This window comes from Lipotes vexillifer, unplaced genomic scaffold, assembly GCF_000442215.2.
Source record: "Lipotes vexillifer unplaced genomic scaffold, Lipotes_vexillifer_v1.1 scaffold1505, whole genome shotgun sequence".
Taxonomy (NCBI): Eukaryota; Metazoa; Chordata; class Mammalia; order Artiodactyla; family Lipotidae; genus Lipotes; species Lipotes vexillifer.
In genome coordinates, this window is record NW_006785272.1 from 87,208 (window position 1) to 106,894 (window position 19,687).

Genomic DNA, 19,687 nt, shown 5'->3' on the forward strand with positions numbered 1-19,687 from the left:
TCTTTCCAAGTTACAACTCCTAAATCTCACACTGATCTATTATCAAAGTTAATTCTAATGATACCAGCTGGAAACTCAATTAGGCTCATCTTTAATTTTGTTCAACTATAAACCATTTGACTTGCCAAATCTTTGTTACCCAGCTATTAGAATCTTTCACTATTGTCTCTTTGTTTGGAGCCACAGAGATTTTTTTTACTACTCAGAGATATTCTTCATCTTGTTTTAGGATGAATGAGTGATGTCTCTCATTCATAAAATGAGAGAAAAATAACTGTAAATAGGGAGGTGGAGACAGAGTACCAGTGGGACCTCACCACGGGCTAGTTCTCAATTCCATGAAAGAGTCCACTGAGAAATTGATGATGCAACTGATTTATTTAAAACGATCCTATGTCTGCCTTTGGAAAGTCTTCACATACCCTAGAGTTTGAAGTCCCTGTCCTACACGATTTCTAATATCCTATCATTTTATTTTGGTTATTGTTTTCCTCTTTAACTACATCTCATAACACATGCACAACAAACTTATAACATATTGACATAAGGTTGTTTCCAAGCTGATTGTAGGATTCATTCCACAAACTTGTTGAGGGCATATCATTCTAGGAATTAGGGATACAGCAAATCCCTGTCCTTGAAGAAACTTACATTCACATGGAAAGCAGAGAGATAAGATAATAAACAATAAAATTAATAACTAAGTGAATTGTATATTATATTAAAAGGTGATGAGTTCTATAGAAAAATTCAAAAAAAGTTTAAATACAGTAGGCAAACAGGGAACTTGTACTGTACTCATTTGGGTGCAATTTTCAAAAAAGGGAGAAAGTCTATTGAGAAGGTGACATCTGAATCTTTGCTTCAGTAAAAGGATTAGTTTTAGCTATTACTTTTCCTCCTAAGACCAATGCAATATTAATGCACTATTGATGATAGCACTGTATGTCTGATTTATAACTGTTAGTCTTCTCTGGAGCTCACTCTTATACTACTGTGAATACAAAGCCATTAACCAATTTGGTTTCAGTGAATTTTGTTTTAGTGTAAATGTTCTACTTGAAATTTATTCATATTTAATATCACCAACTTTAAGAAGACTACTTCTTTGGATGTCTGTAAATTGTGGCTATCTTTTAATAAATCTGCACTCCTCACAAAACAAATTATGATGGAGAAGGGATTGGAGAAGATATTAGTTTGAAGATGACAGTAAACTTTGAAAATGAAAACAAGTGTGGACAGATAGGCCCTCTCGGCACTTCACAAATGCAGTTGTCACTGCTAGTTAGAAAAAAATATTTATTTTCAGACAATGACCTTCTTGTAAAATTTACACTGTACCATTGTTCTATAACTGGGAATAAATACAATCTTGCACTGTTAGCCTACAATTTTCAATTTCTTTTAAGCTTCCATCTTCCTGCTCTTGTTAATAGAGACAGAATTGGGACATGAGACCAGTGGTTCTCAAACCATGGTTCTTGAACCAACAGAATCAACAATATCTAGCAACTTGCTGGAAACAAACTCTCAGGCTTCACCCAAGACCTACTGAAACTCAGGTGATGGGAATCAGAATCTGTGTTTTATATGATTGTTTATAATTTCCTTTGCTGTGCAAAAGCTTTTAAGTTTCATTAGGTCCCATTTGTTTATTTTTGTCTTTATATCCATTTCTCTAGGATATGGGTGAAAAAGGATCTTGCTGTGATTTATGTCATAGAGTGTTCTGCCTATGCTAGGTGCAAGAGGGAGGGGATATGGGGATATATGCATACATATAGCTGATTCACTTTATTATACAGCAGAAACTAACAACCTCTTGTAAAGCAATTATACTTCAATAAAGATGTTAAAAAAATAATGAATGAGGAAATTAATAAAGACCTAAGTGTGAAAACATAAAGAGAACACTGGACAATATCACAATTAAAGAATCCTTTTCAGTCAAAAGCAACATAAATAACATGAACAAATATAGGTGAAAAATAAGGAGAAGCTGTTTGCAATATCTAAACCAATAGGAGGTGAATAACTAAAATATTTAAGAAACCTCTGAAGGTAATAAGAAAAAGGCCAGAAATTCAACAGGAAAAGAAGACTATAATTAATCATTTCACAGAGCAAAAACACAGCATAGCTAATAAATATACTTGGAGATGTACAATCTTATTTGTAATAAAAAAATGTGAATCAGAATAAATTAAAACAACAACAAAACAATTAGATGGGCAAAATTTAGAAAGTTACATAACTTCAGCCATTGATGAAAATGTGAGGAAAAAGGAACACTCATACAGTATTGGAGGGAGCGGTAAACTGCTACACTCTGGACAGTGTGAAATGAAGTATTCCCTACAAACCAGCAATCCCATACCTGGTTTAGTTTACACAGAGAGCCCATATATGAGCACATTCACTCCAACACTGTTTGTGGTAATTTAAATTTAGAGGCAAACCACATGTTTGCCACTAAGAGAATGGATAAGTTACATGTGCTGTGCATGATAACATGAGATAACATGCAACAGTGAAAAGTAACAAACTATTCTGACATAAAGCAATAGATTAAAAAAAAAGTTGACTGAAAAACAGTAAGAGACCAAGTAAGGCCTAAGGTATAATATTCTTTGCGTACATTTAAAATACACCAATAACAAAATTAAGGCCATGTTTTTGTAAGAATACATACATTGCTAAAAGCATAAATACATTAGAGTCAGTGGCAGGGTGTAGTGGAGTGGAGAAGAGAAATGAGATTGAAAATAGGGATAAGAGATGAAAGGAAAGAAATTAAATTAGGGATCTTACATGGACCCATGATGGCAATGTGCCTTACCTTGAGGAATAAGTCTAGGTCACCTCAGGACACCTGAGTTCTAAAATATACTGTCTCTTCATTCCCAATTTTTATATACCTTATTTCTATGTCATGTCAAATATGAAATAATTGTAGTGATTAAAAGCATTCTATTTATGTGCAAATATTTAGGGAGAATTTTTCTAATACTGTTCCCTTAACTATGATGTTAACTACTCATTTGAAGTAAATTTCATACAACCAATAGAAAATATTCTATTCTAAGTTTGTGAGAGTTTTTAAATTGTAAGTTAATCAAATATTCAAAACATTAGAAAATAATAAAAATAGTGTGTTTTTTAACTTATTAAAAAACATGGCATTGCCTAATATTAAATCATCCTTATGTTCTTGCAATAAATCTTAACTAATTGGTGAAGATAGAGCTTTAAATGTCAATTCAATTCTAAATGTAAATATTTTACTTAGGATGTTTCTGATGATAGTCAAGCCCTTATCTCCCTACTGAGTGATACTTCAATATGCCCAATCGTCTATTAGCAACTTCTTGGAATATATCCTATAGGCACCTCAAACTCAGTATGTCCAAAACTGAATCTACTTAATGTTAAATATTACGGTAGGAGACATAACATTTTAAAAGACATTAATAAATTACATTCAACTCTTTCAAATTTAACTTTCTTATATAAAAACAAAGTACTATGCAAGAATCTGGGGATTTACTGTAAAATCTCAGATGACAATTATACACACTGCTTTATTCTTTTTTTTTTTTTGCGGTACACGGGCTTCTCACTGTTGTAGCCTCTCCCATTGCGGAGCACAGGCTCTGGACACGCAGGCTCAGCAGCCATGGCTCATGGGCATAGCCGCTCCACAGCATGTGGGATCCTCCCGGATCGGGGCACGAACCCGTGTCCCCTGCATCGGCAGGCAGACTCTCAACCACTGCGCCACCAGGGAAGCCCCCACACTGCTTTATTCAGTAAACCACATAACATTTTCTAAAAAGGACATTCGTACTCTTCACTTGAAAATGGCAACAATTTCAAATTCCCATTCAAGTTCTTTGAAAATTAATCCAAGTTATACAGTGCTGGTAAGATATGTAGTATTTTCATACAATGGAAATTACTTGGCAATAAAAAGGAACAATCTACTGATAAATGCAAAACATGTGAATTTCACAGACCCTATGCTTAGTGAAAGAAAATAAACACAAATGATTACATGCTATCAATTCTATCTATATGAATTTCTAGTATAGGCAAAACTAATCAAAGGTGGTAAAAAAAAAAATCAGAAGAATGACTGCCTTGAGAGTGTGTGGAGTTGATTGAGAAGGGGCTTAAAAGTACTTTCTGAAGTGATAGTAGTATTCTATATGTTGATGGGGTTTGAATTACACAGGTGTATGCATCTGTCAAAAGTCAATAAATGTACATTTTGGATTTCTCCATCTCAGTGTAGTAAATTTTATCTTAAAAAGCACTATGAACACAATATAGTATGTATTCCTTTTTATTACTAAGAAATTCTATTTCTTAAATGTAAAAAAGATGAATTTGGATTATATCAAAAACCTCCTTAATACCTCTTTAATTATTGCCTGTATGTATAAGGAAGTTCTCTTTGTTATTTTTATTTTATTGCATGCATTTTTACCTCTGGCATTCCTTGTGGAGAAAAGGCACTAAAAGGTGGAACAACATCTGAAACATTTTCATATCCTGGAGGCGGTGGTTCAAATAATGATGTGTTGAAAATCTAGAGAAACAAAATATAATAATCAGAGGCAAATCAGGTAAAGTTTTATTACTATAACCAAACAAGGAAATGTGTAGTATCTCTTTCTGTCAGTAGGTGGTTAATGAAGCCTTTGGTATTTTAAAGATACAGATCAAAGAGCCAGCACTGTGCTAGAGGCTATGAGGATTTCATGAGATGAATAAACTTAGAGACCCTGAGAGGATGTATAAGCACTAGCTTTTGATTTAGAAGGAAAACTAATTCCCAAATAAAAACAACAGCGTACAATATTCTTAGTCACTTACAAAACTGCTAAGATAATTACTTGGGAGCAAATTAAATGTTAAATTCACTTTGAACCAGATATAATATAATCTTTTAAGTGTATCACTGACATTGTTAAGTAGGAATCAATTTTTTTTTTTAGGTTCCAAACCACTACCTCTAAAAGAGAGCTCCAACCTACAGGAAGAAGAAACTTGACAGAATTCCAAAGGGAAATAAAAATAATCCACCACTACAGTGAGATAATCTAACATTCCTTTCCCAGCAATTAATAAAGATTGCAGACAAAATAAGAATACATCAAGGATAAAGGTGATTTTAGCCAAACAATTAACAAATTTGAACTAATGAACAAATATAAGATCATTAAACTCAACAACTGAATACACTGTTTTCAAATAAACACAGAACATTTATAAAAATTGACCACATAATAGGCTATAAAGGAAGCCTCAACAATTGCCAAATGACTAGTGTCATACAAACCACATTATCTGATCACAATGTAGTTAAGTTAGAATATCAGATCAAACCAATAGTGGAATAACTTTTAAATTTGGGATTTTAAAAATACCCCTAAATAGCTCCAAGGCTCAAAGATGAAAACATAGAAATTAGAAAATATTAAGATATTAATGATAACTAAAACACTTCTCCAAACTTGTGAGATCTAGTTGAAGTGGCTCTTAGAAGGAAATTTATGGTTTTAAATACTCATATTAGAAAAGAAGAAAGGTAGAACATCAATAAATTAAGTATTCACTGAAAATGTTACAAAGAACCGCAAAACAGACACCAGGAAGGTAAAAGAGGAAATTATATTAAGTAAGAACGGAATGAATGAAACATAAAACATATATACAAGAAATGATTGCCAAAGCTGAAGGTTTATTCTTTGAAAATACAGGTAAAATTGACATATCTCTGTCAATGTCAATAAGCAAAAAATATAAGGTAAGCACAAATAAATAATATTGAGTTGAAAAAAGTCATATCTATAGATGTCGCACAGATTCAAAAAGGTAATAAGAAAATACTAGGAAGAACTATGACAATAATTGAAATCTTAGATGAAACGGAAAAATGCATTTAAAAAAATTTATTAAAACTGACATAAGGATGCTTTTTTTTTAAATCTAAATAGTCCTATAACAATAAAAAAAATTGAATCAGTACTTTAAAATCTCCCACAAAACGAAGTATCAAAACCAACTGGTTTTCCTGAGTTTGAAAGATGAAAGTAAAAGATTGTTTAAGTATAACACAACCTATTTCAGAGATTAAAAACTCAGCTCATTTTATAAGGCAAGTCTAATCTAGAAATTATACCCCAATCAGCAAATTGCAGAAATACAGGCCACACATGCTACGAATATAAACTGAATATATATAGATATATGAGTTGAAAACTCTACTACTGACTAATATTACAAATTTCAAAAATGTAAGATTAGTCTAATATTAGAATATCATTTAATATAATTCTCATTGTGAAAAAGAAAAATTATACACTCATCTCAGAAGATATCCAAAAAAAAGAAAAAAAGTGCTGATAAAATTCAACATAAATCCATGACAAAAAGTCTTAGTAAACTTGGAAAGGAAGTGAATTAACGTAACCTGATACAAATATCAAAATTAAGATGAAACATTAAAAACATTCAAGTCAAGGACACCTGCTATCACCATTTTTAATGTTAAACTATAAGTCCTGGTCTGCGCAGTAATGCAAAGGGTTGCGGGAGATGGGGAGTGACTCTGAGCTGACATCATATTGTACTGACTAGAGCACCAGTTACCTACTTCTGATGCTGACAGAACCTAAAATGAAACCAAATCAAGTACTACTCTTCAAAAATTCCCATATCTTCCATCTTTCCCATAATTTTTCTGTGGTCCACATAGGGTACAAATGCAGCTGAATCACTGGGAAAGATTATAAGAAAAACCATACTGAAGTGCAATAAAAATCCATCTGGAGACAAAGTCATCCCATCAGCAAGTCTTTCAGCCAAGGAAGTACTCAAGCTCGTCTCATTTGATTTTCCTTTATGGTAATTTTACAACACCACTGAGCAGGTGGACTTTACATCAAGTTTATGAGTTATTCTAACAACTAGGAAAAGTTTCTTAAGGTGATGGAAAAGAGTCTTTTGGGTGACTTTATCAAAGGTAGACAATACACTAGTGAGCACTGCTCACTATCCGAAATTCACTAATATAGCCTCAAATTATGTATTCTGAGTATAACTAATTTTGGTTTACAAATTTCCATTTACTTTTTGTGACATAAAAAAGGCAATATATATACTTCAATCCATATGGCACGTTATCCTTATGTAAACAAAGATAAAATAATGCATATAGTATTAAAAATATTTCTTGCAGAATCTATAAAATGCTAATCATATCTGTTGCCTGTGGGAAGGGGAACTCCTCTGTGTCATGCAGGAAAGTAAAAGTTTGCATTTACCACATAGTTTGGCTATGAATAGTCACAATAATTAAACTGGGAGATGGGGGCACAGTAAAAGAGCATTTGTAGTTGGGGTGAGAATAGAGCCGAACTGTCACAAGGTCAAAAGATAACACCTGAATCTGAAACACAAGCAATACAAGCATGTCATTTAAAGAAACAGAAGTAAATACCAAAAGAATCAACTCAGTGTTGAACAGTGATTGCCTCAGGGAAGGGGGATAGAGAGGGGCCCTTTGGAGAACTGTGTGATGCTTTATGTGCAGGTAAAACTTGGGTAAAAATAAAAAGGATTTAATGATATAACTTCCAAAAAAGTTAATAAGCTTTTGGCAGCTAACACCATTCAGGAAAATCTCCAAAATGAAACTTCTACAAGATAGGTTTAAGTGACAGGCTTTAGAAATTTCCTAAGTGCTTATAATAGCAAAAATAAACCATGAAATGAAATAAAAGCAAAGGTACAGTCAGAATTGGAAGTGAAGAGGAAGGAAAAAAGAGAATTGAAAGTTTGCTATTTTCCTCATTGCACACAATTGCCAAATTTGATAGATCAAATTTGGTTTAAGTATGTGTATTTTTTTAACATTACCAATATTTTATTACATCATTAAATAATCTTCCTAAATATACATTTAAAGACCCCTTAATACTTAATTATATAGATATGCCCCCGCTTATTTAATAAAGGTTATGGGACCATAGGAAGTATATCAGTATTCCCCCTACTTACCTTAAAAATATTTTTAAAATTTTGAAATAGTTTGATAATATTTTTAAAAGTTAAACTGTATTAACTACTACAATTTAAAATAGTGAATACGGAAACTTTCAACTCATATTAGGAAATTTAGCATGGGATTACATCACTGACTATAGAACAACATATTAATCATTAAGAAGAAGCTGATTCATTAGTCAATAAGGGGAGGTGATTAAAAATTTATATATACTTAAATCACATGACATTTTTAGTTGACTGATCAAACTGGACATATCTGAAGCTATATGCAATTTACAAGGCCCAGCTAACCAAAGGACTGAAAGAAGCTATCCAGAGTAAAAGGGGCTACTTTAAATATGGTAGCTGTAAGGCAAATAGGGATGAATATTGAGTTATATTTTATGAGCTTTCATATTGAATATACAGCATGATAAGAAATACCTCAATTACTTGTATTATCTTCTTTCCCAAGTGCCCTAACTAGCAAAGACTCTAAACTCTTTAGTGTAGATATGATTCTATAGTATTTCCCTCCAAATTCTCCTCCTTCCAAATGCCCACACCCAAGTTCTGGGCACAGAGCTGAACACATGATCATATGAGATTTAATCATTAAGTACCAATAAAAACCTGCCAGCTCAAACAGCACTTCTCTGAATTTTCTAGCATCTTCAAATCTATGCATGATCTTTTATAGTCCGAACCTTCTAAAAGTGTATCAATTTACTTGCTTAGAAGTTTACTAATATATCATATTTTATATTAGTGTACAATTCTAAAAAATAGAAAATAGCAAATGTCATCAAACATCAATTTTTCAGAATCTTTCCAACATCACATAAATTCAAACGTCATAAGAAAGAGTTGGCACCAGTAATAAGATTATAAAAGGCATCATTCACAGGTGTCAATATTGATTTCTATCAGTATTTGGACATGGTAGAGGGCATTCTTTCACATAAGGTATTTCAAAATAGTAGACCAGGGGGCCTTATTTTTTCTTTCTTTCTTTTTACCTCATTTCCATCTTCATCAATTATTGAGATGTAGTTGGGATGAGTCTTATTTGGATAGGACAACAAGACATCATAATGGGCTAACTCAACAGAATCCAGGCCAAATTCTTTCCACTGAGATTGAATTTGCTTTGCAAGCTGAAAGTTTTGTTCTGTTCCAGCTAAATGTGGTATCCGTGTAAAATTACTGTTGAACAAAAATTCAAAGTGGTTAGAAATTTTTAGTCAGACTTTATCTTAAATCAACACCCAAATAAGGCTGATTTATATTTAAAAATATTTTGAGGTGTTATACATTAAAAAAGCAAAGTGGGGGCTTCCGAGGTGGTGCAGTGGTTGAGAATCCGCCTGCCGATGCAGGGGACACGGGTTCGTGCCCCAGTCCAGGAAGATCCCACATGCCGCGGAGCGGCTGGGCCCGTGAGCTATGGCCGCTGAGCCTGCGCGTCCGGAACCTGTGCTCCGCAATGGGAGAGGCCACAACATTAAGAGGCCCGCATACTGCAAAAAAAAAAAAGAAAAAGAAAAAGCAAAGTGGCACTATTATTGCATCAAATAGATTTTCAAGTGTGTTTTGAAATTTTCATGCTCTAATTTATACTCATTCAAGAGAAAAATTAGAAAAAAATGATCTTTGTAGATAATTGTTACACGCAATCCTGTGGATGTATCTCTATATATCAGATGAGGAAAGTGTTATATTCTTTCTTAAGAAAGAATGCATCTTTGAACTTTCATGGAATTATCTGTTTACTTCACCTTGTAAAATATAATTGGAAGATAAAAATATTTTCATCCAAAGACCAAGCTTTGACATGCCAAGAACTACTGATAATTACATTTATTTTTAAATACTGAAACTTAGAGCCAAGTGAGAAACCTTTTGATTAGCAACCATTTTAAAGTGCCTTCTTTAAGGAGTAATCTGAACATACTTACAAGCTCAAACTGAATCTTTTGTACTCCATTCACCATATCTACTTATTAAGTAAGTATAATACTTGAAATCAACGATGAGAATTAGTGTGACCACAAATATCTTTAACAAATAAACTATGTGGCCAAAATTTTAGCTACCAAAAATACTTTCATGAATAGATTAATTTCTCATTTAATATGTCCAGATACTGGTGCTTTTGTTTGTTTGAAATTTCTCTCTCTTGGAAATTTGTTGTTTCCCTGAAGATTCAGTTCATTGGTATTTTCAAACCCCTTCAAGAAAAAACAAAAAATCCCATACGACAAAGCATCATGTATCATGATAAGACACTGATTTATTTCTAGCTCATGAACGTCTTGAACTTCATGAATTTCTGGTTCTAAATATGTAGATTTTTCTAAACTCAACGTACTTCCATCCTGATGGTGATTTTAAAAAAACTAATAGCCAACATGGCTATGATGATCCCAATTTCAAATGTTTGATTTTATTGTGTATCTTTAAAAAAAAAAGGAGGAGGGGGATTCTGGTGATTAATTTTATAATTATATTAAAATCATTTAAATTGTATTTACAAAAATAGTATTAAAATTCTCATTCAATAAACTTTTTTTTTTTTTTTTTTTTTTTTGCAGTACGCGGGACTCTCACCATTGTGGCCTCTCCCGTTGCGGAGCACAGGCTCCGGACGCGCAGGCTCAGCGGCCATGGCTCACGGGCCCAGCCGCTCCGCGGCATGTGGGATCCTCCCGGACCAGGGCACGAACCCATGTCCCCTGCATCATCAGGCGGACTCTTAACCACTGCGCCACCAGGGAACCCCTCATTCAGTAAATTTTTAGGGGCTTAAAACCTTACATGGGATTTCTAGGGCTTCCCTGGTGGCTGTCTTGATTCTATTAGAATACCCAGTTATTTTCTAATAAGAAGAATAATTTACAAATTATCCAACATAGCCAACAAGATGTATTAACAAAAAAAATAGGCTCACACATCTCTGTCTGGCTAGAAAAGTTTATATATGTTCCAAGTATCATTATGTTATCTCAATTAATAAAGGGAGCTATTGGTATTCCTGTTTTCACACATTGCATCTGGTTTACAAATGCACAGGGCTTAGAGAAGTTAGATGACCTAAAGACAGCCAGTGAAAGATGGAACTGGTATTCAAATGTAGATCAGTGAAACCTAAGACACTCTTCTGAAATAATCTTCTCTTTCAGAACTGTGTGGAGAAGGAAATTCCCTCTAAAGACATGCGAAATAGTGAACAGATCTGAGAATTTAACTAGATGTTACAAAACAAAAGGGAAAACAGAGGACAACCTTGCACCCCAAGGGAGACTGAAAAGGCAGCCCCTACTGAACCCCACCCCCAGCCACTACTGAGAATCAGGTGACTTAGAAGTAGTAGAGAATTTTTAGTAGTAAAGCAAAGGGTTAGAAAGGGGAACAAGACAGAGGATCTGAGGCTTTAATGACCCCTAACCTAAGGGTCTAAATAGACTGAAAGCACTCTGATGGACAAATGGCAAATTGGAATTCTGGAGAGTCCAGGAGGCTTCTGGAGGTTCTGTGGTCCTTGGAGGGGTGAGTGGGGGGTTCTGTTAATCTCTTTCTTTTGTTTGTTAATGATGAAAATCCTTGAGTTCTAAACAGTTAGAGGAGCTTGGTCAAGGCCATGGAGAATAAGCAAGAAGCTGATGGCCCAGAAAGTGAGCTAGTGGCAGGCATTCATTTTATTTCTTTGCTGGTCACTCCACCTCACAGGTTAGAAAAGGAAAAATGAAGCCGAGGCAGCACCCCTGTCTAGGAGTGAAGATTATATCTCGCCAGACTTCCACTTTTCTTATACCTATTATACATAATTATAGTAAAAGAAGTGCAAGAGGCAGAAGGATTTCCACAAAATTTAAGCTTCTGGATCTCTCACTTGAAATGGCCCTTCCAAAGACTTGATAGGTGCCCTAGCAAATTTTATTCATAGTTTTAATTCTATCGTAATTAAATAGACATATGTACTTGTATGACTATGTGTAGGTACATCTATACATATATATATTTACTTGACTGTTTTTACATAAAATTATAACTTGTATTCACTAAGGAGTCCTTTAATCGTTATCAGGACTTCAAGTATGTCACTTTGAAAAAGCTAAGTATTCCAATCAATTATTCAATAAAAGTGTTTTATTTTTAGTTGCCTTGCAAATACTTTTTATATTTACTCATTTACCTCTTTCTCTACACCAGGGATAGCTATTTCAGGAAACAGGGAGCTGGTTTTTACACTAGGTCACATATATGCTCTCTAATTTCATGCTCATCAGAACAATATCACTATCCCCATTTTATACAGGTGGAAACGATGGCTCAGGAAGGTTAAGTATTCACTCAAAGTTACTTTAATATCAGTGGGCGAAGATGGAATTTAAACTCGTGTATGTCTGACTTCGAAGTCCAAAATTTATTCTTTTGACTAAAATATACTATCTTCCTGTGAAACACGAGTCAGCAAACTATGTTTCACTGACCAAATCCAGCTCACTTCCTTTCTTTGTACAGCCCACAAGCTAAAAATGGTTATCACATTTTAAATAGATGAAAAAAATCAAGAGGAATAATATTTTGTTACATATCATTTATATGAAATTTAAATTTTAGTGCCTACAAATAAAGTTTTATCGAAACTGTCACACTTATTCAACTACGTATTTACTATCACTCTTTTGGTGCTCCAATAGCAGAGCTGAGTAGTTGGGACAGAGATCATCTGGCCTACAAAAGCTGGACCTTTACAGAAAAAGTTTGCTGACACCTGCTTTAAAACATCTATCATGATAAAGTTCAGCTGAAGGTACAATCCTCTCCAGATGAAACATGATACAAGATCTTCAGTAATAAAACCTTTTTAAAAAGTCAGTTCCTGTTTATGAAATACTGGATCAAAACTTCTAAACAGAATAGTAAACTTTTAAGTATATGCTTACTACAAGAATGTCTTGATGTTCTCTGCTTTCAACTCATCCAAAAATGCTTTCTTCACATTATGCTGTGGAATGTTAGTAGCTTCACTGGAGGATTTTATAAACCATCCTGTAAAATACAAACAAATATAGGAATGAGATATGAGCTTATAGACAGGGCCTATCTTTCCTTATTATTGTATTTATCATATATAAAACACCAATGACCTCTGGCATTAACTGAGATTTTCTGAAGTTTCATTGCTCTTGCCTACTTCCATTGGAAAAAAAATTATGCAGACAGACTTAATTACAAATCAGTTGTAACATATTTTAATCCAATTTCAATAAGTATTGCTGTTATTCTAAGAAATGTTTTATGAAATTAGCACTAAAATTGAAGATGGTTCAACTGATGGGAAAAATGAAGGCAAAGAGGAGATCCACCTTCTTTCTCCTTAAAAGCTTCTATCTCCAGTGACGACGCCTCTGCTGACCCAGAATAAGCATTTAGTAAATGTTTGTAATGAATTAATTATGAGTATATTTCAAGTACATAACTTATCTCAAAGAGTTGAAGGCAATTCAGACTTGTAATTTGTTCTGGTACTGAAACTAAAGCAAAATATGCTTAAATATTTTGTGCTTGCAGTTGAAGTAGGCTTCAAAAGTTCACCTTCAGAGAGCTACAGTGAAACTCCAATTCACCCAACATCTCTGCAAGACACACAGTGAACACAGAGACTAGAGGCAACGGGTAGCCAGATCGTGTACATTAGCCCTGGTAGTTGGCTTCATGACATAGTTTATTTAGATAAATGATATGATCTGTGCATAAAATGGTTACCTAAATCACCCAGCTAGCTTTCATGGAGCTTTCCAGTTATTAATCACATACACGTTACACACATGCATATATACATGCATATTGAAATAAATGGTTGGCAGCAAATGGAAATACAGTTCCACCAGTATGTAAAATAAAGGGACTTGGATTAGACTGTAGGATAAGGGCACTCGGAGGATGAAATGCTTGAATCAAGATCTAAAAAATGAGCTGGATAAAGAGGATGGAGGCCTGTGGGAGGGAGGGAGCAGAGAATCCTCGGCAAAAATTAACAAACATTAATAAAGAACCCACAGGGCTTCCCTGGTGGCACAGTGGTTGAGCATCCGCCTGCTGATGCAGGGGACACAGGTTCATGCCCTGGTCTGGGAAGATCCCACATGCCACGGAGTGGCTGGGCCCCTGAGCCATGGCTGCTGAGCCTGTGCGTCCAGAGCCTGTGCTCCGCAACGGGAGAGGCCACAACAGTGAGAGGCCCGCGTACCGCAAAAAAAAAAAAAAAAAGGACCCACAGCCATTGAGCAGTGAATATAAGGATGGGGCTGAGGGCAATACTGGGACGAATAAAATGCTTTTAAAAGATGCAGAAGATCTTAATCCTCATTCTACCCTTGCCCACGTTGTACAGCTGAGAAAACTGAAACTCGAGTTGAAGTGTGCCCTTAACGAGCACACTTATCTAAGCCCCACAATAACCCTAATATCCACATGCTAGTTATGAGCAGAGTGTGGCTCAAAGGTTACACAACAAGCAAGAAGAGGCTGAATTTGAGCCAGCTTAGTTGGTCTATGCCCTGGTCTTCTAAATCCCAGAAAGGGATTCAGAATTCAGAGTAGGGCCGAACTACCAGGCTATACCTTAACGCTAGTCCTGTGCATTAATGTCCAGTTACAAGCATCTCCTCACCAGGAAAGAATTTTTAAAAAGTGCCAGTACCCCAGTACTGTGCCAGGAGCTTTAGATGCTATTTTGTTTACGATTCCCACTAAGTTACAGATGGTATTCTTACAAAGGTTGACAAACTGTGGCTCAGAGAGACTCGGTAACTCATTCAAGGCCACAGAGAAGTTGCAGAGTTAAAATTAGAATTTAAAAGAGTCTCAGCGAATCTGTGCTGCCCCCTGGTTATCATGGAGAGTTGGGTTAAGTCTGCAAATCAGTACACAGGGGAAAACGCTAAAGAACTGCTATTAAGGATCTGTTCAGAGCACTGACAATGTCAGCCGGTTACCTCCTAAATGTTCCTCTTTATTTACTCCCCAGGACGAAAGAATGAGAGAATAGGGCTCCCACGCAGCAGTGCCCTGAGTTCTACCTACTGTATACACGAAGCAGTCCAGGCACAGGCACTAAAGACCCCAAACAGGTAAGAGTCGTTTCTTGCAAAGCTCCTTTGACGACCTAGCAAATGCCCCCAGAGATCCGGCGCTCCTGCTAAAACGTACCGATTGCTCGCAGGGCCTCAGCAGATGGAACTTTCTCAAGTTCAGTTTGAGTCTCTCCGTTCTACTCCTTACCCTGGGTGACTGTCCTACAGTAGCCCGTCCAGAACCCAGCTGTGCACCGCTCCCAGCAACTCCCACCTAACTCGCGGGTGCTCGTCCCCACGTTCCCCCAACCCGGTCACCGCCCCCCACCCCCCGGGAGACCGGGAGACCAGCAGGTGGCCCCACGCGGCAGCTGGCCCGGGAGTCCCGCGAACCGCCCAACAGCCGGGTAGGCTCGGGTTTGTGCGTGGCGAGGGCCCCGTACCCAAGAGGAAGCCGAGGACGAAGAGGCAGGCGCCCAGCACCACGGCCCCTGCGCACAGCCAGCGCGGGCGGCGCCAGGCGACAAAGGTCGAGTCGGTTTCGCGCAGGGGATTCCACATCTCAGCGTGTGGCCGGCGGCGCCTCCGGGGACCGGTGCCTCTGCGGTGCCCCCGCTGCCGCCTCGCGGGAGGCGGGGCAAAGGCTTCCTCCTTTGAGGGCCGCTCTTAGCAGTTCTGCAGCCTAGAGTCCACTCCCAGCCCAGTGCACTCGCACTCCCAGGGCACTCGCAGTTTCTCCGCCCCTGAAAGTATTTCTAGTTTACTCTCAACCAATCCCGGAGAGCAAGAGGCAGCATCAGTCCCCAGAAGAAGAAAACCCGGCCCCTTCGGAGGGGTGCTTAAAAAAAAAAAAAAAAGTTCCGCTTGAAAATTTCTAGCCCTTATTTTAAAATAAAAGGAAAAGAAGGAAGAAAGGGAACGAGGAAGCAAAGAACAAACTCTTCTGCTTTCTCCACTTCCACACCACAATCCGATTCACAGAAAGAACACGAAGTTTCCCGTAATTCAATAGAACGATCCTCTTTTGTCCGTCTAGGAAACCGCATGTTCCAGGCAAGTTGGTAGACTAAGCTATTTCTCAAGAACTTTTTTCAGATCCGAAATCCTATTAAATACTATTATAGCCCTAAAAGGAGTAAAATCAAGTGGAAAACGGTGGTGTCCAGTTCTGGCACTGCTTTGGATATTCAGGGACTGAATTTTGGTGTCAATGCCAGTTACCACTGTGCTGTTCTTCCTAATGAAGATCACTGATACTTGTCAATTATTAGGGAATTATTCCTCCCTTTACACAGCACAGCCATTTTTAAAGAAATATCATTGGAATTTGCTGAAGGCAGAGAGTCCATCTCCTTTTATATCAGAGCTGCCCTTGGCGCTGTCTTACATTGTGGGGATGAAATCAGTCTTTGCTGAGTTAAGCTGAAGAGTCAATCACACATAAATCTACCCCTGTTATAAATTCTACAAAAATTATAACAATGATGTCTAAAGGAGGACAATAACGACATGCTTTATAAAATCCACGATGCTCTTATAATCTGTAAGGGAGACTGCATGCATGGCCTCTAGCTAGGAGTGCTTTACGGAAGCCCTGCATTTAAAAGAATCGTGAAGTGCCAGCAGAGTTTGAACCAGGGAGATGAGAAGAAACTTTGGGTCTGGGAGCCAGAGCGACAGTCAAGGAATGGCAGATAGTTTGCTTTGGGAAAGGGAGCGAACAGGGAGAGAGTGAGGAGAGACGGGGCTGCATCATAGAGAAAGTTGGGTACTTTGATAAAGAATTTCTGAGCTAAGTGAAGAGATGTGGGAAAATTAAAACGTTAACAGTGAACCAAGACAACTACTAGATGATTTAGGACAGGAAAGGAAGGAGTTTCTTCAGCCCTTTCTAACAATAGCTTATATTTATTACATGTCTCCTAATGTTCCTATTGTTAAATCTAACCAAGAATGGTGGAAGAATAATACTGAGCATTTTCTAAATGAGCCACTTTATATACATCAACTCGTTTAATCATCGGTACCCTTCGTGGTTGATACTATCACCCTTCCCATTTTACATGCAGGAAAACAAATTTAATGAGATGAGATAAATCACTCAAAGTCACAAAGCTAAGACAAAATCCAAAGTGTGCCTTACTCTAAACCACTGTATTGCCTCCCTTGAGCATGGGCTGCATTTGCTAAGCTCTTTGCTTGTATTGGGAGGAACACTGGGCTTGGAGTCGGAAGACTTGGACTTAAGCTTTGGATCTGGTCCTGTCTAAGCCTTGTACCCTGGAGAGTCACATATTCGATTTACTTGAATGTATCTTCTCATTTGTAAAATATAGGATCATCTAATAACATTAAGTACCATCTGTTAATAAAGATGTTCTGAAGGTCAGATGCGAGTATAATTGAGGGAAATTATATTTATTAAGTATAAGAAGGGTTTTGAACAATGTTTCAACTACCTAACAATTTAATTAATACCCTTATGGTGAGCTGGGCTACATTGGAAGAAATCAGAGAACAAATGAACATCTGTCAAATCTTATTGAAAGGATTCCTTCTCTCCTCATGAAGCTTACAGTTTAGTGGGAAAAACATAGCTTTTAGGAGTAATTAATGACTGACTAATATTATGGGCACATTCTACATGGCCAGGCACTTGCTATATGCTTTACAGAATTATTTCATTTAATTATCAGGATTTAGCCCAAAAGATTTTGAAATCTCTAACAGATGGTTTTGCAAGCCACACTAGATTTTTCTTTTCTTTTCTTTTTTAAGATGCTCTCTATTTATTTATTTATTTATTTATTATTTTTGGCTGCATTGGGTCTTCGTTGTCGCACGCGGGCTTTCTCTAGTTGCGGCGAGGAGGGGCTACTCTTCCTTGCAGTGCGCAGGATTCTCACTGAGGCAAGCCACACTAGATTTTTCTGTTGCCACTACTTCTCTTTTACAGCTGAAGAAACTAAGCTTTAATGAAGTTGATTAACACCCACCCTCCCCCCCAAAAATCCTGACACATGCTTGCTTTGATAAGCATTAGATCACTCTCTACTTCCTTCTTTGACTACTGAGGAAAGATTGCAGATGACTCTTCACATAAGGACTTGTAGAGGAAGAAGAATGCCAAACCCAGGAAGATACATTCTTATTTTTCTTGAGTATAACATTTATCATACTATATTGTAACTGTTTACTTGTCTATCTTCCTGGGTATTGTGAATTTTTTTTTTGAGGTCAAGGACTTTATTTGATACATATTTATACCCATAATTCCTGGCACAAGATAGCTAGGAATGGCTATTTGTTTCAATTAACGAACAGGTGAATGATTAAACAGAAAAACAACGTTAATGTTAGAAAGGAAAACTATTTGCTTGATAATTCACTATGTATTATGTCACCTGATGACAAATGAAAAATCGGACATCCTTACACCTTGCCTGGGTGCCTATTTGAGATTTCAAAAACACTGGTTTCATACAATGCTCTCCCCAACCCTGTACCATTTACTTCCTTCACACATTCATTATGCTTCATAAACTCCCAAGGAAAAATGAATGCAACATCTGTTTAATAATGCTTTATTTTTGAAAGTGTCCAAAATTGCAAATGTACTCCTCTATGTGGACATCTTATTTCCACTTTCATATGCATAACTTCTTATATGGACGTATTATTTCCACTTTCATATGCATAATTTTTTCTCTCTTTAAAGATCCTGCTTAAACATACCTATGTTGTGAAGTCTTCTTGATATTCATAGACATTTGCTACTAATACACTGATCTCTACTTTTCCTTAATTTTGTGTCAGCCTTTTGTTACACATGTTACTCTCTTATTCCCTTTCAGATTTTAAGCTTCTTGGTGCCACGAACCATATCATGTTCCTATTTTCTAGAGTTATCACAATGCCTCGCATATAGAAACATCCTTTTGAATGAATGGATGACATGCTAAGTAAAGAAGCGATTATGAGGTATAAGAGATCATTACTGTTACTGAAGAACTTTACTCAAACGGGGAAGACAGGACATAAACGGAAAGATAAATAACAATACCAGAAAGCAGAGATTATGAGCCAAAAAGAACAGCAATAGCTTGTGCTCAGGAAAGCATTTTGGGCTCCTTGTTTGTACCTCATGACTCATATTAACCTCATTAGCTTTTGTTTGAAGAACAACCTTGAAATATTTCATAGTGCCATATGCCCATCCATACACAAAAAATATGTGGCTTTACTTTGTAGGTAGGTAGATAAGGTAAAATGTGACCTGATCATCCTCTTCCTCTCCCAGTTCAGGAAGTAATAGATTCAGAATAGAAATATTAATTGAAGGAAACGTAATACACTTGTATCTGCTACTACTTATCAGCTCTTACAGACTCTCTAGACTGAAAGCTCCAAAGAGGAAGGGCTGTGCCGGACAGAGCACTTGGCACATAATACTCATACGATAAATACCTTTAAATGATTGAACAGTACAGCAAATATTAGATGATGAATAGTTATTACCTAGTTACAAAACTCTTTTAAACAATAGA

At 36.5% G+C, this 19,687-nt stretch overlaps 1 protein-coding gene across 3 annotated transcripts in view; it reads right to left on the minus strand.

Moving 5' to 3' along the window:
• Positions 1–15,831, minus strand: part of FOLH1 (folate hydrolase 1) — a 62,790-nt gene extending 46,959 nt beyond the window's left edge. Inside the window, exons 1-4 of one of the 3 annotated variants that reach the window (XM_007457351.1) lie at positions 15,584–15,831; positions 13,008–13,113; positions 9,078–9,264; positions 4,493–4,594 (exon numbers count right to left, since the gene is read on the minus strand). In XM_007457351.1, the coding sequence (XP_007457413.1) occupies positions 4,493–4,594; positions 9,078–9,264; positions 13,008–13,113; positions 15,584–15,701 (513 nt within the window). In that variant the 5' untranslated portion in view covers positions 15,702–15,831. Of the gene's footprint in view, positions 1–4,492; positions 4,595–9,077; positions 9,265–13,007; positions 13,114–15,583 lie in introns of those variants that run through there. The other 2 variants (XM_007457352.1, XM_007457353.1) reach the window with 2 other exon arrangements.
• Positions 15,832–19,687: the final 3,856 nt, after the last annotated feature.